Here is an 18,818-nt window from a genome sequence, read left to right as displayed (position 1 = left end):
TTATGGATGAAAATCACCCTAACACAGCTATTGCAAGCCATGCTGGTGACTATTACAATGACAATGTTGTGGCCTATTTTAGGCAAATCTTAAAGGAACGGGAGGTACAGATCTCTATTGGCAGGTTTGTTGTGCGACAGAGGTCCAGTGACTCTCAAGCTGGTCCTTGTGGCATTAAAAGAAGAAGAGAAGTAACCCCCAGAAAAGGACTTGCTACCTCAAGTCCTAATGGAAGGGGATTCCCTTTAAACAATAACTTCCACACACTCCCCTCCTCCCATCCCATCAGTCATCACCAGATCTTCAATAAAGGTAAGTGTCATGTATTCTATTCTTAGTAGAGTAGTAATTGTGCATGTCTTCTTCAGTTTGTGTGTATTAAAATTAATATTTCATGTGGTAAAATTTTTTTTTTTTCATACTTTGGGGTGTCTTGCACAGATTACAGTGGACCCCCGCATAGCGATATTAATCCGTGCAAGAGAGCTCATTGTTATGCGAAATTATCGTTATGCGAATGAATTTTCCCCATAAGAAATAATGGAAATCAAATTAATCCGTGCAAGACACCCCAAAGTATGAAAAAAAAAAATTTTTACCACATGAAATATTAATTTTAATACACACAAACTGAAAAAGGCATGCACAATTACATGACACTTACTTTTATTGAAGATCTGGTGATGATTGATGGGATGGGAGGAGGAGTGTGTGTTAGTGTTTAGAAGGGGAATCCCCTTCCATTAAGACTTGAGGTGTCAAGTCCTTTTCTGGGGTTACTTCCCTTCTTCTTTTAATGCCACTAGGACCAGCTTCAGAGTCACTGGAGTTCTGTCGCACAACATATCTGTCCATAGTGGCCTGTACCTCTCGTTCCTTTATGACTTCCCTAAAGTGTTTCACAACATTGTCAGTGTAATAGTCACAAGCATGGCTTGCAATAGCTGTGTGAGGGTGATTTTCATCCATGAAGGTTTGCACTTCAAGCCACTTTGCACAGATTTCCTTAATCTTTGTAGTAGGCAATTTCTTCAATTTCTCTCTCCCCTCCTTCGAACAAGTTTCCTCAGGTCTGGCCTCTTGCTGTTGAAGTTGATCTATCAGCTCATCAGTGGTTAGTTCTTCATTGTCCTCCTCCACCAACTCTTCCACATCATCCCCACTAACCTCCAACCCCAAGGACTTTCCCAATGCCATAATGGATTCCTCAACTGGCATAATCCTCTCAGGGTTAGCCTGAAACCCTTCAAAATCCCTTTGGTCTACACATTCTGGCCACAGTTTCTTCCAAGCAGAGTTCAAGGTCCTCTTAGTCACTCCCTCCCAAGCCTTACCTATAAGGTTTACACAATTGAGGATATTAAAGTGATCTCTCCAAAAGTCTCTTAGAGTCAGTTGAGTTTCTGAGGTCACTACAAAGCACCTTTCAAACAGAGCTTTTGTGTACAGTTTTTTGAAGTTTGCAATAACCTGCTGGTCCATGGGCTGCAGGAGAGGAGTGGTATTAGGAGGCAAAAACTTCACCTTAATGAATTTCATGTCCCCATAAAGTCGCTCTGCCACGTCTGTAGGATGACCAGGGGCATTGTCTAACACCAGGAGGCACTTAAGTTCTAATTTCTTTTCAGTTAGGTAATCTTTCACATTGGGGGCAAATGCATGGTGTAACCAGTCATAGAAAAAGTCCCTAGTGACCCATGCCTTACTGTTTGCCCTCCACAGCACACACAAATTTTCCTTGAGGACATTCTTTTGCCTGAACGGTCTGGGAGTTTCAGAGTGATACACTAATAAAGGCTTCACTTTGCAATCACCAGTAGCATTGGAACACATCAACAGAGTAAGCCTGTCTTTCATAGGCTTATGTCCTGGGAGTGCCTTTTCCTCCTGAGTAATGTAGGTCCTGCTTGGCATTTTCTTCCAAAACAGGCCTGTTTCATCACAATTAAACACTTGTTCAGGTTTCAGTCCTTCAGTTTCTATGTACTCCTTGAATTCCTGCACATATTTTTCAGCTGCTTTGTGGTCCGAACTGGCAGCCTCACCATGCCTTATTACACTATGTATGCCACTACGCCTCTTAAATCTCTCAAACCAACCTTTGCTGGCCTTAAATTCACTCACATCATCACTAGTTGCAGGCATTTTCTTAATTAAATCCTCATGCAACTTCCTAGCCTTTTCACTTATGATCACTTGAGAGATGCTATCTCCTGCTATCTGTTTCTCATTTATCCACACCAATAAGTCTCTCTCAAAATCTTCCATCACTTGCGATCTCTGTTTCGAAAACACAGTTAAACCTTTGGTAAGAACAGCTTCCTTGATTGCCTTTTTGTTGCCCACAATAGTAGCGATGGTTGATTGGGGTTTACTATACAACCTGGCCAGCTCGGAGACACGCACTCCACTTTCATACTTATCAATGATCTCTTTCTTCATCTCTATAGTAATTCTCACCCTTATTGCTGTAGGGTTGGCACTAGAAGCTTTCTTGGGGCCCATGGTCACTTATTTTGCAGATAAAATCACCAGAAACACTGTAATAATACGAAATGTTCCGATTGTATGCTTGGATGTTACCGCGGAGGCTGGCTGGTAAACAATGCCACCGGCGGAACATGTGAGGCTGGCTAAGGGCGCACATTAGACGCGTCTCGGACGAACAGCGTTGAGCGGGTTTTTTAGCGGTATGCGAGGCAAAATCTTGGCGATAAAATGTAGCGGTATGTGGATTTAACGTTATGTGATGCCAACGGTATGCGGGGGTCCACTGTAATTTGATTTCCATTATTTCTTATGGGGAAAATTAATTCGCCTTACGATAATTTTGGCTTACGATGAGCTCTCAGGAACAGATTAATAGTGTAAGGCAGAGGTCCACTGTATTGCAGAAATGGATATAATTTTGATTAGTTTCATGCTGAAAAGTACGTACCTTAAATTTGAGCTCAGAGTAGCAGAAATGTTCGATTTTTACCAATGTTCAAGAGTAAACAAATGACGTTCAATATATGTCCAACTAGCTGGTTTAATATACAGTCACGAATGGGCCGACATTATTCATACAATTATTATAATAATGCAGTAGTCTGCATAACGGTAAATCTTCTATTTTTTGCGTGAATGAAAATTCAAAGTGGAAAGCATGCGTAATATAAGAGGGGCTCAGAGACATGACTATTGAACAGTGAAAATGCTATTTTAGTGCCAGGAATGTCTGCACTTTATTCTGGACCCTATTTTGAAACTGGCATCTCTTGAAATTTGTATGATTATTTTTTTTTTTTTTTTTTTTTTTTTTTTTTCAACAAGTCGGCCGTCTCCCACCGAGGCAGGGTGACCCAAAAAAGAAAGAAAATCCCCAAAAAGAAAATACTTTCATCATCATTCAACACTTTCACCACACTCGCACATTATCACTGTTTTTGCAGAGGTGCTCAGAATACAACAGTCTAGAAGCATACACATATGAAGATACACAACATATCCCTCCAAACTGCCAATATCCCAAAACCCCTCCTTTAAAGTGCAGGCATTGTACTTCCCATTTCCAGGACTCAAGTCCGACTATATGAAAATAACCGGTTTCCCTGAATCCCTTCACTAAATATTACCCTGCTCACACTCCAACAGATCGTCAGGTCCCAAGTACCATTCGTCTCCATTCACTCCTATCTAACACGCTCATGCACGCTTGCTGGAAGTCCAAGCCCCTTGCCCACAAAACCTCCTTTACCCCCTCTCTCCAACCCTTTCGAGGACGACCCCTACCCCGCCTTCCTTCCCCTATAGATTTATATGCTTTCCATGTCATTCTACTTTGATCCATTCTCTCTAAATGACCAAACCACCTCAACAACCCCTCTTCTGCCCTCTGACTAATACTTTTATTAACTCCACACCTTCTCCTAATTTCCACACTCCGAATTTTCTGTAAAATATTTACACCACACATTGCCCTTAAACAGGACATCTCCACTGCCTCCAACCGTCTCCTCGCTACTGCATTTACCACCCAAGCTTCACACCCATATAAGAGTGTTGGTACTACTATACTTTCATACATTCCCTTCTTTGCCTCCATAGATAACGTTTTTTGACTCCACATATACCTCAAAGCACCACTCACCTTTTTTCCCTCATCAATTCTATGATTAACCTCATCCTTCATAAATCCATCCGCCGACACGTCAACTCCCAAGTATCTGAAAACATTCACTTCTTCCATACTCCTCCTCCCCAATTTGATATCCAATTTTTCTTTATCTAAATCATTTGACACCCTCATCACCTTACTCTTTTCTATGTTCACTTTCAACTTTCTACCTTTACACACATTCCCAAACTCATCCACTAACCTTTGCAATTTTTCTTTAGAATCTCCCATAAGCACAGTATCATCAGCAAAAAGTAACTGTGTCAATTCCCATTTTGAATTTGATTCCCCAAAATTTAATCCCACCCCTCTCCCGAACACCCTAGCATTTACTTCCTTTACAACCCCATCTATAAATATATTAAACAACCATGGTGACATTACACATCCCTGTCTAAGACCTACTTTTACCGGGAAGTAGTCTCCCTCTCTTCTACACACCCTAACCTGAGCCTCACTATCCTCATAAAAACTCTTTACAGCATTTAATAACTTACCACCTATTCCATATACTTGCAACATCTGCCACATTGCTCCTCTATCCACTCTATCATATGCCTTTTCTAAATCCATAAATGCAATAAAAACTTCCCTACCTTTATCTAAATACTGTTCACATATATGCTTCAATGTAAACACTTGATCTACACATCCCCTACCCACTCTGAAACCTCCTTGCTCATCCGCAATCCTACATTCTGTCTTACCTCTAATTCTTTCAATTATAACCCTACCATACACTTTTCCTGGTATACTCAATAAGCTTATTCCTCTATAATTTTTACAGTCTCTTTTGTCCCCTTTCCCTTTATATAAAGGGACTATACATGCTCTCCGCCAATCCCTAGGTACCTTCCCCTCTTTCATACATTTATTAAACAAAAGTACCAACCACTCCAACACTATATCCCCCCCTGCTTTTAACATTTCTGTCATGATCCCATCAGTTCCAGCTGCTTTACCCCCTTTCATTTTACGTAATGCCTCACGTACCTCCCCCACACTTACATTCTGCTCTTCTTCACTCCTAAAAGATGGTATACCTCCCTGACCAGTGCATGAAATTACTGCCTCTGTTTCTTCCTTAACATTTAAAAGTTCCTCAAAATATTCTCGCCATCTACCCAATACCTCCATCTCCCCATCTACTAACTCCCCTACTCTGTTTTTAACTGACAAATCCATATTTTCCCTAGGCTTTCTTAACTTGTTTAACTCACTCCAAAATTTTTTCTTATTTTCATTAAAATTTCTTGACAGTGCCTCTCCCACTCTATCATCTGCTCTCCTTTTGCACTCTCTCACCACTCTCTTTACCTTTCTTTTACTCTCCATATACTCTGCTCTTCTTATAACACTTCTGCTTTGTAAAAACCTCTCATAAGCTACCTTTTTCTCTTTTATCACACCCTTTACTTCATCATTCCACCAATCACTCCTCTTTCCTCCTGCGCCCACCCTCCTATAACCACAAACTTCTGCCCCACATTCTAATACTGCATTTTTAAAACTATTCCAACTTTCTTCAACCCCCCCACTACTCATCTTTGCACTAGCCCACCTTTCTGCCAATAGTCGCTTATATCTCACCCGAACTTCCTCCTCCCTTAGTTTATACACTTTCACCTCCCTCTTACTTGTTGTTGCCACCTTCCTCTTTTCCCATCTACCTCTTACTCTAACTGTAGCTACAACTAAATAATGATCCGATATATCAGTTGCCCCTCTATAAACATGTACATCCTGGAGCCTACCCATCAACCTTTTATCCACCAATACATAATCTAATAAACTACTTTCATTACGTGCTACATCATACCTTGTATATTTATTTATCCTCTTTTTCATAAAATATGTATTACTTATTACCAAATTTCTTTCTACACATAGCTCAATTAAAGGCTCCCCATTTACATTTACCCCTGGCACCCCAAATTTACCTACTACTCCCTCCATAACATTTTTACCCACTTTAGCATTGAAATCCCCAACCACCATTACTCTCACACTTGATTCAAAACTCCCCACGCATTCACTCAACATTTCCCAAAATCTCTCTCTCTCCTCTACACTTCTCTCTTCTCCAGGTGCATACACGCTTATTATAACCCACTTTTCACATCCAATCTTTATTTTACTCCACATAATCCTTGAATTTATACATTTGTAGTCCCTCTTTTCCTGCCATAGCTTATCCTTCAACATTATTGCTACTCCTTCTTTAGCTCTAACTCTATTTGAAACCCCTGACCTAATCCCATTTATTCCTCTCCACTGAAACTCTCCCACCCCCTTCAGCTTTGTTTCACTTAAAGCCAGGACATCCAGCTTCTTCTCATTCATAACATCCACAATCATCTCTTTCTTATCATCTGCACAACATCCACGCACATTCAGACTTCCCACTTTGACAATTTTCTTCTTCTTATGATTATTATAATAAAAAAGAAGTGCTAAGCCACAAGGGCTATACAGCGCTGCAGGGTACGGAAGGAAGCGAGGGTATTGGGTGGTAGAAGGGGGGAGGGATGATCAGTAGGTTACAGAAAACAGCGGGGCAGGGGATAGTGCGGGGGTAGAGGGCAGCAAGAGAACGAGGTAGAAAGGGCAGAAGGTATCATCAGAGTTTGTGAAGTCAGTCAGTTGTTGTCAAAAAGTCAATGAGAGAGTCCGGATGAAAGGTGGGTCCATCAGCGAGAAGGGAAGGTAAAGAGAGAGCAGCGGAGCGAAGACGACGTTGGAGGTATATTCTGCGTGCTCGTTGATAAAGTGGGCAGTCTAATAGAATGTGGCTAACCGATAATGGAACCTGACAATTCTCACAGAGGAGCATAGCGCCTCTCCATGAGATAACCATGAGTAAGACGAGTATGGCCAGTGCGAAGACGGGAGAGAGTAGTCTCCCAACCTCGACACTGGTGACAAGAAGACAGATTGAATAGAATAGACTGAAGTTTGTTACCGAGCAGAGTAGACCAACGTTGTTGTCAACGGGTGTGAAGGTGGGTAGCTATTGCATCAAAATAGTCCGTAAATGGAACACCTCTATAGGAAACTGGTAGGTCATGTACTGCTGACCGCGCAGCAGTGTCTGCCTGTTTATTGCCCTGTACGTCAACATGACCAGGGACCCAACAAAAAAAAATATCTTTATGCTTGGAAGAGATGCGGCGTAGCCAAAGTTGGATATGGAGGACTAAGGGGTGAGGTGTATCAAATTTCTGTATAGCCTGTAAAGCACTAAGGGAGTCTGAGACAACTACAAATGATGACATAGGCATAGATGCAATACGGATAAGTGCTGCAAGAATGGCATACAATTCAGCAGTAAAGATACTAGCCGAAGATAGTAAATGCCCTCATACGACGCTGTCCGGAAACACTGCTGCGAATCCTACGCCGTCAGAAGACTTAGAGCCATCTGTGTACACTGCAATGGCATGAGAATGAGAGTGGAAGTGGTCAAGAAAAAAGAGAGCGGGAAGCTTCCGTAGACAGTTGGGCTTTCGAGCAAGGGAGTGAGAAAGAACAGACTCGAACAGCTGGAACTTCCCAGAGGGGTAGGGAAAAGTGAGATGCTACATGAACATAGGGAGGTGGTAATTGAAGAGAAGACAAGAGCGAATGTAGGCGAAGGGAGAAGGGACGGAGCAAACAGGGGCGGCGAACAAATAAAGAATGTTTACTAATATCGGTGACCATTCTATAAATGGAAGGATTGTGGAGATCGTGAGAGCGTACATAGTAGCGAAGGCAATGGACATCACGGCGATCGGATAAGGATGGAACGTTCGCTTCTGCATAGAGGCTCTCAAAAGGGAAAGAGCGAAAAGCACCAAGGCATAAACGTAATCCTTGGTGATGAATGGGGTTAAGGCTAGAGAGAGTAGCAGGGGAGGCCGCTGAATAGACCTGGTCACCATAATCAAGTTTCGATAAAATGAGGGCGGAATGTAGGCGAAGGGGAGTTCGACGATCAGCTCCCCATGAAAGATGAGCAAGGGTTTTAAGAAGGTTCAGCCGGCTGTGACAAGTTGCCTTCAGAGAGGTAATGAGAGGTTTCCAGGATAACCTACGGTCAAAGAGGAGGCCTAGAAACCCGACTGTCACGTTCAGGGATACGGGAGCCATAGAGGTACAAAGGATGATCGGAGATGACAGAGCGTCTAGTGAAAGTAATTTGGCGAGTTTTGGTACTGGAAAATTTAAACCCGTGTGTGGTGTCCCAATTGGAAACACGGTCGACTGCATGTTGGAGAGAAACTATAAGGAGGTGACAGTCAGTGCCTGCACATGCAATAGTGAAGTCATCAGCATAGAGTGATGAGAAAATATTGGATGGAAGATTAGAGGCCAAATCATTTATAGCAAGGAGAAAAAGTGTTGTGCTCAGAACACATCCCTGGGGGACACCTTCAGCTTGGATATAGTCTGGGGAGAGCACATTATTAACCCGAACACGGAAATGTCTGTCAGTTAAAATGTTCTTAAGGAAGGATAGTAGATTGCCTCGAAGGCCTAAGGAGTGGGCTTGGGTCAAAATATTATACCTCCAAGTTGTGTCATATGCCTTCTCAAGGTCAAAAAATATGGCAATAACCGAGTGGTTTTTGGCAAAGGCATTATGAACATACGTATCCAAGCGTAGTAAGGGGTCTATGGTAGAACGGCTCTTACAAAAGCCATATTGACGAGTGGAGAGACTTGTGTGTGTCTCCAAATACCACACTAAACGTCTATTTACCAGGCGTTCCATCACTTTGCAAACTGCACTGGTAAGAGCAATGGGATGATAGTGGGATAGTGACCAAATAGGATTGAAAAGGCATAATAGGACTGCAAGGGCTGACTGATGTAAATGTTGTAGCATACGAATATGAATGTCGTTGGGCCAAGCTGCCGATGATCGGCAAGCTGAGAGTGTTGCCTCCAATTCCTGAAGTGTAAAAGGCACATTACAGTGGACCCCTGCATAACGATCACCTCCGAATGCGACCAATTATGTAAGTGTATTTATGTAAGTGCGTTTGTACGTGTATGTTTGGGGGTCTGAAATGGACTAATCTATTTCACAATATTCCTTATGGGAACAAATTCGGTCAGTACTGGCACCTGAACATAACTTGACTTAAGAAATCGTAATGACACGATTGCAAATAAACCATACCCCCGGCCGGGATTGAACCCGCGGTCATAGAGTCTCAAAACTCCAGCCCGTCGCGCTAACCACTAGACCAGCTAGCCACAATAAGATTCATCCAACTAGGTATATTTCTACACCATAATAAGGTTAGCACAGGCACCTCTGTGACCACAAATGCACGCTAGCTGGAGATTCATCTGTAAAAACTTGCATTTGTGGTCACAGAGGTGCCTGTGCTAACCTTCCTATGGTGTAGAAATATACCTAGTTGGATGAATCTTATTGTGGCTAGCTGGTCTAGTGGTTAGCGCGACGGGCTGGAGTTTTGAGACTCTATGACCGCGGGTTCAATCCCGGCCGGGGGTATGGTTTACCTGAACATACTTCTGGAGTGAAAAAATATCGTTAACCAGGGGTCCACTGTATACTGTTCTTCTCTGAGAGAAGAAAAGTCCAAGGGTGCTAACTCTCTGGCAGACTTTGAGGAAAGAAACAAGGGGCAGAGATGGAGCCCCTGAGAAATACGGACCAGATGATTGCCAATTTTATTGGCAACATCTAGTGGGTTTGCTATATCAACACTGGCAACCCGCAAAACAGGAGCCGGGTCAGTAGAATATTTACAACTCAGTTTTCGTACTTTTTTCCAGACTGCACTCATAGAGGAAGCAGAGGTGATGGTTGAGACAATCTCGCCAGCAAGTGGATTTAGCGTCACGGATGATACGGCAAGCGATCGCATGCTTCTGCTTAAAATCAAGAAGTCTCTCCGTGGTTCTATACCAGTACCTGCCCCACACAGCGCGTTTCAAACGTACTGCACGAGAACAAGCACGAGACCACCAAGGCACGCATTTCTGAGAATGCCTGCCCAAAGCTTGAGGTATAGAATGAGAAGCTGCGGTTAAAATGGAGGACGAGGTGTAAAAGCTCATCAATGGAGGACGAAGAAGGAACCTCATTAAAAACAGTTACATAGTTGTGAGTAAAGGTTCCAATTTGCCTGATCAAGTTGCCAGCGTGGTTTACGAAGAGGTGGTGAATATGAAGGGGAAGTAAGAATGATTGGGAAATGATCGCTGTCATGTAAATCCGGGAGAACAGACCAGGTGAAGTCTAATGCGGCGGAGGAGCAGCAGACTGAGAGATCGATGCAAGAGAGAGTATGAGTCTGAGGATCAAAATGGGTGCGAGTACCTGTATTTAAAACATGGACGGGGTGGGCAGCAAGAAAAGCCTCAAACTGAATGCCACGGGAATCACAGTGACCCTCCCCCCAGAGGAAATGATGGGCATTAAAATCGCCAAGTAACAGAAGTGGTGGCAGTAATGATGAAACAAGAAAGGCAATATCTAGGATAGATAATGCTCGAGAAGGAGAGAGATACAATGAACAGAGTGTATACCACCTATGAAAGTGGATACGGGCTGCTGTGTAATGCAGCAAAGTACGAACAAATAGCTGATGGTACGGAATATCAATGCATAGAAGAAGGGCACTTTCATTAAAGGTCTCATCAGGAAAAGGATCTGAAGAATACAATAAATTATAGCCTGAGATAGGATAGATAACGGCAGAGTGTAATTTTGGTTCCTGTAAGCAAACACCAACAGGGAAAAACTGAGAGAGCAACATCTGAAGCTCACCCCGATTACCCCTGAGGCCGCGAATATTCCACTGTAAATAGGCCATGATTGGCAACGATGAAGATACCTGAAATCCGCAGGTAAGGGTACCTACGAACTAGAGGGGCTAGAAAAGTCCACATGCGGTGGCAAAGGAAAACGTTCAAGTAGCGAAGGAATGGTGCTTTGTGAAGAAAGGAGTTGTGCAGATGGAGAAGAGGAAAGAGAAGGAACAGAGGGTGAATCAGTGTCCATTGATGGTTTGGTCTCTGCAATATATTCCGAGATTGCTTCAAGTGTTTCAGAGTTCAGAGACGTCGTATGGGAGACAATATTGGACATCGAAGGAGGAGGAGTGTGAGTAAAGATCGGAGCTGTAATGGACTGTACCAATTCAGGGGGGGTTCAAAAAGGTGGAGGGAACTGGAGAAGTGTGGGAGGGGACAGAAGAGGCAGAAGCCTGGGAGGTGGCAGAAGAGGAAGAAACTTGGGAGGGGACAGGGGAGGAAGGCACAGTACAAGGAGGAGGATGAGCCTCCACACTTGTAATAGAGCCAGTGAAAGAGGAAGACTCAGGTACAGAGACCGGGAAGGTAAAATGTGGAGGTGGATGAAGGGAAGGAAGGGTTAAAGGAGATTTTTTGGGCCTCTTGAGAAGTAGAGGGACGATTGGGAGGTGTCGTACAAGGTCTTGTCGATACCGAGATTTGTGAGGGAGGACACGAAAAAGTGAGGACAGACTGAGGAGCTGAAGTAGGGACGTCTGAGCCCAGGACAGCAAAAGAATTAGATGCAGGAGTGACTATGGGACTGGCAACCGCAGAGGAGGCTGCAGAAGATGTGACCCCAGAAGTGGGGGGACGCTTTGAAACACGAGAATAAGAAACACGGGGCAGTCTCCCTTGGAGGCGGAGATGAGAAACCGCCATAGCATAAGGGAGACCTTCTGCCTCTTTGAGGCAACGAATTTCCTGCTCATTTAGACTTGGCAACGGCGAGAGTACGAAAGGTGAGCCTCATGACAGTTAAGGCAAGAGGGAGTTCGACTGCAAGACGTATTAGAATGGTCATTGGCACCACAGACTGGGCATTCAGCTATAGATCTGCAATATTTTGCTGGGTGGCCAAATCACCAGCAATTCCTACACTGTTGTGGTGTAGGGATCACCTTCCAAACTTGTAACTGATGTCCTGCTACATAAACAGAGGATGGGAGTTCACAGCTGTCAAAAGTTAAACAAGCCACATTGCAAGGGTATCAGTCTTCGCCCGCGGGCAGGAAGAACATAAGTGTCTACCTTGAGAATTGGGAGATCTTGGAGTTCCAGCTGTTCGAGAATGTCAGTGCCACATGTCTGGAAATTCTGGACTATGGTATGGGGCAGAATTACAGTACCACTACAAGAATTGAGGGAATGATGTTTTTCGATAGTGATAGGAATAGTATCGATATGTGAAAGAAGAGAAAGATCATGAGCTTGGGTAGAATTCTGGACTGTGATGATGCACATACCACTCTTAAGAGCATGAAAGGAAATATCTCTACCAACGTGGCATAGGAGCGCTTTGCCAATACTATGGCCAGAAAGATAGGCAGTAGAAAAAGTCGGTCTTAATGTAAAGAATTTAGTCCATTGTGTGGTCTGAAACTGAGTGTGGAGAGGGAGTGCATGATGTGTCGGTCTTTTCTGAGTAGAAAGGGAAGGTAACGAAGTAACATCATTAGAAGTTTGTCGCTGACGTTTAGAAGTGGGACCAGAGTCCGTCCGACGTGGGATGGGCTGGTGATTCGAAAATTGCCGCACCATAGAGGGAGAAGCCGGAAGCATAGTCAAAGGAGAGCGGAGGTCAGACAAATCAAAGGAGTCAGTGGAAGCCCCGGTACCTGAAGCGGGTGAGGAAACAGCACCAGTAAGAGATACAGGGGCCTTAGGAATGTCCAAAGAGTGGCAAAAAGACGAGGCGAGGTCAGAACGGGGTGTGGTAACAATAAGGGTCCCGGGGATAGCGGGGTCATGGATCGGGTACTCCATGGTTAGGTTACTTGTTTCTTTTTGTTTTTAAGAAAAAAAGAAAGAAAATAAAATAAAAATAAAAAAAATAAAAAAAGGGGGGACTGGGGAGGGATATTTCCTAGGAGGAATGAAAGGGCCAGAAATCTCTCTCCGCACCCAAGAGGACCTCAGCACCGCAAGTAGCGCAGATGCAGCATGGAACCCATGCCATACCCTACCCATCATGCCAGTAAACCAGCAATCCGGGATAACAACCTCATATCTGCTGAGCTACCTCGGTGGACAAAAGAGAGGGCGGCCGGATATCTGCCACAAAGCATACGTCCTTCGGCCACCACCCCCGCAATCCGAAAGGTGGCTTCCAGAGATACACCCGTCGCCCGAAAGACACCCAAAGCCACCCTCCGGGATACCAGAGAGGGATCGGGACATTTCCAGGCAATCCAGATTATACGGCAAACTACACCACCGCCAAGAACCTCAACGGAATGGGATGGACCCCGGTACCCTTTCCCCTACCTAGGAACTAGTGTGCCTGTGGGAAAAAATCCCAAAGGCCAAAAAGGAAGGACAAAAGGGAGAGGTGGGGAGGAGGAGGAGGAAAGGAAAAAGGGGAGGATGGGAGAGGGAAGGGGGGATTGGAGGGTAATTAAGTTTGGTCTGAGGAAAGAGACCGACAGGTCTAATTCCTCAGACCAAGAGCCTCTTCACCACACCAAGGAGCCCCCCTTGAAGAGGAAAATTTGTGTGAAATTGGCCAGATTACTGATTCCTGACCAATTTATTGGGTAGTTGAAATAGATAAATGGGCGGTTTCTTGTACTCAATCGACAGAATAGAAGGAATACTGTACTAGCAAAGTAGCTATGAGTTTGATAGACTGGAACAATGGAATGGGCCAAAAATAGGGCCTGAAGTAGGTGAAATCACCGATGCATAAATATCTCCACTGAGTCAGGTGTATTCTAACCTAATCACTCCGTAATCCGGCAAAATCACAAATCTGGCACCCTACAGGTCCCGATTATGCCAGATTAGTGATGGTCAACCTGTACTAGCATGTGTGTGCTGCCTGACATAAGATCAGCTTCATTAACATTGCCTATGGGTTGTCTACAGCACTGTATGACCCTTATGGGTTTAATGCTTAGATGTGATTACAATAGTACATGATAAAAACATAGGCTGACTAGTGCAAGAGAGAATGATGAAACATTGAAATTCATTGATTTCTTTAGTGTTTTTGGCTCAATTTTTTTTTTGTCAGGAACTGTGGACTACTGTAAGTGAAAGATGAAATCTGGATTGTGAAATGTTTACCAAAGACTCAGCACCTTCAATAATATTATAAATGAGTAGTGCAAACTTAACAATCCTGACTTATAAATAATGGCTATCATAAATACAGTAAAACCTCTCATTAACTAATTTTCTTAGTTTCAGACAAAAAAAAAAAAATTGGTCAGATAAACATTTTAATTATTGGACAAAAGTGTAATTTCGCATTTTGTCTGTTGCAAGTATCAGGTTGTCGTCTTAAGTATTGGACCAAATCTGCTAATTCTGACAGCTGTCCTGTATGGACCATGGCAGTCATGTCCAGGACCTGTATTTTCATTGTTCCCTGGGCCATAGGCCACCTACTAAACCACATAAGAGGGATATTACAAGGTGCTTTTCCAGTCTCAGAATAGCTGGGAATTGGAATAATGTAAGCAATAGAAATAAACTTTATACAGTACACAGTTTTAAGAGAAATAATAATCGAGATCAAGAGGACAGAAACTGATAGTGCTAGTCAACAGTTAGGTGGAACTAAAAGATAAAACTCAAATACTAATAGGAGAGGATCAGGAAACACACACACAAAATGAAAATACAGGAATGCAATTAAAAAAATCATACAACTCTAGCACAGAAAATTTTTTTAATTTTTTTTTTTTAGAAATGGTGCAGATCAAATGGTCAAGACTGAAAGAGAAGTCAAATAATTAAAAACCAGATTTTAATATGGGTAAAAAAAATATTGGCATAATTTCTTGTCTAGTGTATCAACACCTTTTATATCTGAAACTTCCACACAAAATATGGCTTAAAAATGTGCCATTTTCATTTGTATCAAATAGAGAATCATGAGATCAAGAGTTTCCACTGCATAGCACTGATAAATAATGCACAGGAAGAATGCTACTGATCCTGAGATAATCTGAAGGCAAAGTAGTGGTGTGATGAACATTCTACCTCTGAGCTCTCAAATGTTCAAAATACCTTATATCTTGAACAAATTATGGTCCACTTTTAACAGGATACACCTTAGTTGTACATAAGATGTCATATAACCATCTTAAAACTATTGCATCCAAAACAAAGATGTTCCTATTACTGTATTTCTACTTATCACAGCATAATTATAGCTATTTGCTCAAGGTTCTACTTCCTTAAATTTACACAATATTGAATATAGTACTTTAATTTTCCTAAACCTCCATTACATACAGCCTTTGCATCATTAATTTTTTAATAATCCCATTTTTCAATTATAAACTTTTGATGCTTTTTCTTACAACAACTTATATTTCTCAAATTCATCCAATTCTGCATCAGTCATATCATGTATACAGTATACAGGCTTCTTTTACTTTATGTGGCTTCACTTTATGCCAATTCATTATTATACAGTCCCATTTCAATCAGGAATTCTCTATGTGAAATACATTCACTACATGTGATCAGTGAGGGTTGCACAATGCTTTGAGCTTGGTACAGTTACAGCTAGGATGGGTCTGGAATGTATCTACTACATAAAGCAAGGAGTACCTGTAATGTATAATGGAACGTACAGTCTCTCTCATTTCCATAACACAGAATCAGACTTCCAACTCACACTGTCTTGGCTTGCTCTAGTTTTCCTTTACCTCTTCATCCTTTTTGCCTTTTATCTCTCATGGTTCAAACAGTCACCACAGTAATACTAACTTTCTTCAGCTTTTAAATTCTTTTGCATACTTATATTAATTCCCAAATGTATTTTCATTTTTTTCCCCAGACATTAGATATTCCCATTCATTTATAATTTTATATTTGTTGTGTATCACTTTTGCATAATCTTGATTCATACATGTAAGCACATGTTACTGTCACTGCTGAAATCTAACAGTGTACTGCACACGTCAAATAAAAACAAGTTACTATATCCTCGTACAGTGGAACCTTGGTACTCAAACCTAATTAATTCTGGAAGGCTGTTCACAAGTGCCAATCTGTTCGAGTACCGAACAAATTTTTCTCAACCAATTTTCTTTTTTGTTGGTTGTTATCACTAACCTTCTTAGGCCTCATAGTGACTTATTTATACAAATATAAAAAACACCAAAAAATGTGAAGAAACACGAAAAAGTTTACAGCGAAGTGCTGGCAGGTCATGTTTGTTTGGTTGAGTGCCGAGCAAACGGTTGACTACCGAGCGATTTTTTTTTACCGAACAAAGAGTTCGAATACCGAACTGAGTAGGGAGCTGTTTGAGTACCGAGGTTCCACTGTATATGTATATCATTTACATTCCAGTGAATAAAGGTTTAAACAGTTCAGCTCACACAGGTATGTAGCTGTTAATAACTTAAGCAAATACGTGTACACATGATTAAGCAATGTGCTTGTGAGATTATTGGCATAAATGTCATGGAATAATGTTTTTGAAAAATAAATTCAGTGGTCAATTAAAATTTTAACAGCAAACCACAATAACAATTTGTATTCTACAAATATCTTTTGTATTAGTTTAGAGTACAGTAAGCAATACTAATACATACTTATAAACATTTATCCCACAACACTTACCTCAGTGGTTTCTGTATATAGTACATAAAAGTTTATGAATTCTCAATTCAAAGTGATGGGGGCAAAATACTTAAACAACATATCTGGGTGGGGATCCATGTTGATGCTACAGTACATGCATAGAGAATAATTACTTATTATTGACAGCATAGCACAGATAAAGTAAAACCAGAAATTTACAGAAATACAAAATGTAACACAACTAAAAAGTAATCAACGGCAAATAATAAAAATCACATAACGTTCTGAAAAATTCATTAGGCTACACATGATGCTCATTAATACAATGACCAGGAATATTTCCATTAAAACCCTGTAATGCCACATATAAAAGATCTTATTTATTTAAATGTTTACCATTAGCAGCTATTATATCCTGATCTATCCTTGACTAAATAATATACAATTTACCTATCTTGATTCCTGTTCTGTTTCTTTTCTTAGTTTACTTTATTTCTGCTTTGCTACCATGTATTATTTAATTTTTTCATATTTTGCCTTCCTCATTACTGTGAATATATTTTCCCAGTATTTCCAATTCTACACTAAATGACTTCTTTTTCACTCTTATTTTCTAAACTGACTTAGATCAGTGCTGTTACTTCTCAACTAAAAAAAAAAGAACGGAAATTTCTCAATACCCACATTAAAATAATACTTGCAGACATTACAGAAGGATCAGTTCTGTCCTGACTAAATCCAAGTTGTACTAATGAGAAACACTTTCACTCGGCTCCATCAATGAGCACTCCACGGTAATGACTCGTCTCTCGTATAAAAGACAAACCTAGTATACTGTACTACTTTTTATCAACACACAAGGCAGACCTAGTAGCCTGCACTGCTTTCTAAATTTTATGAAATTAGAATTTTCTCTAGTGAGCCACATTACAGTGAATGCTGGAAAGTCTAAAGAATTAAAAATTCTTTATCACCATGTATTTTTATTAATGTTTACTAAGTGCAAAAATACTTATTGTTCTTCCTTCTTTGAAGTTTATTTATTCTCTTAACTTGCTATACCAGCATTCCTTCATTTCTTTTGTTTTCCACATTCTCTTTTTGCTTCATTTCCTTGAGTGCACTTGTCAAAACAATACATACAATCATAATGCTGAATTAACATCTATCGTATTATGTTCAAAGTTGTCAGGAGGCAGAAGGATATTATGAGCCTGGTCCTCAGCATCTAACGATGGAGTAAAGTCTTGTTGCAAACTGGTAATCAAATACTGAATTTCACTAGATACTGGTGTCCCATCCTGGAAAAGATAAAATATAAATTAAAAAAAAAAGCACTAAATAAATTATACAAAATACTTAAACCACAGCCATTATCATTATCACACTTCCTCATTCAAAAATTATGTGATTTACTCTTTCTGTGACACCTTACATTCTGCATTGTCAAGCATAATTTTTTCTTACATCGGCTAGTTCCATCAAGGTAGAGTGGCCCAAAGAAGAAAACACATTCACCACTGTTCAGTGAAGTTTGTTTTATTAACAAAGCCATACTGTTACCAACAATCAAATTTATGCTATCCTTAGCAACTTGCTATTTTTGTGATCAATTCACTGTCATATTACAGAAATCATTCTCACAAAGCAGGTAAAACTATTCCAAGTCAATTTTTCACATTCCACAGTCTAAATTCACACTATTTTTTTTTATACCACATAGATGATCTTTGATTCGTCCAGCAAATGGTGCACACAGTGGAGAGGTCTGACAGATCAGTAACCTTTTCTGAAGCCAAACTGACAGACCCAGTCAGTCAGTCAGACAGATAGTCAGAGTCTCATCAGTCGTTCGGTCGGTCGGTCGTTCGGTCAGTCAGTCGTTCGGTCAGTCAGTCGTTCGGTCAGTCAGTCGTTCGGTCAGTCAGTCGTTCGGTCAGTCAGTCGTTCGGTCGTTCAGTCAGTCAGTCGGTCATTCAGTCAGTCAGTCGTTCGGTCGTTCAGTCAGTCAGTCGTTCGGTCGTTCAGTCAGTCAGTCGTTCGGTCAGTCAGTCGTTCGGTCGTTCAGTCAGTCAGT

The 18,818-nt window shown here is 41.4% G+C and overlaps 1 protein-coding gene across 1 annotated transcript in view; it reads right to left on the bottom strand.

Annotated features, from left to right (window-relative positions):
• Nucleotides 1-14,855: 14,855 nt before the first annotated feature.
• LOC128703022 (uncharacterized) overlaps nt 14,856-18,818 on the bottom strand; it is a gene marked incomplete in the record, with an annotated part of 52,694 nt that continues 48,731 nt past the window's right edge. The window contains 1 exon segment of the mRNA XM_070091910.1: nt 14,856-18,045. Within this exon segment, the coding sequence (XP_069948011.1) occupies nt 17,887-18,045 (159 nt within the window).

The sequence above is a fragment of the Cherax quadricarinatus genome, chromosome 37 (assembly GCF_038502225.1).
Source record: "Cherax quadricarinatus isolate ZL_2023a chromosome 37, ASM3850222v1, whole genome shotgun sequence".
Classification (NCBI taxonomy): Eukaryota; Metazoa; Arthropoda; class Malacostraca; order Decapoda; family Parastacidae; genus Cherax; species Cherax quadricarinatus.
Note: the sequence above shows the minus strand (reverse complement) of the source record. Positions and strands in the feature narration are given on the sequence as shown.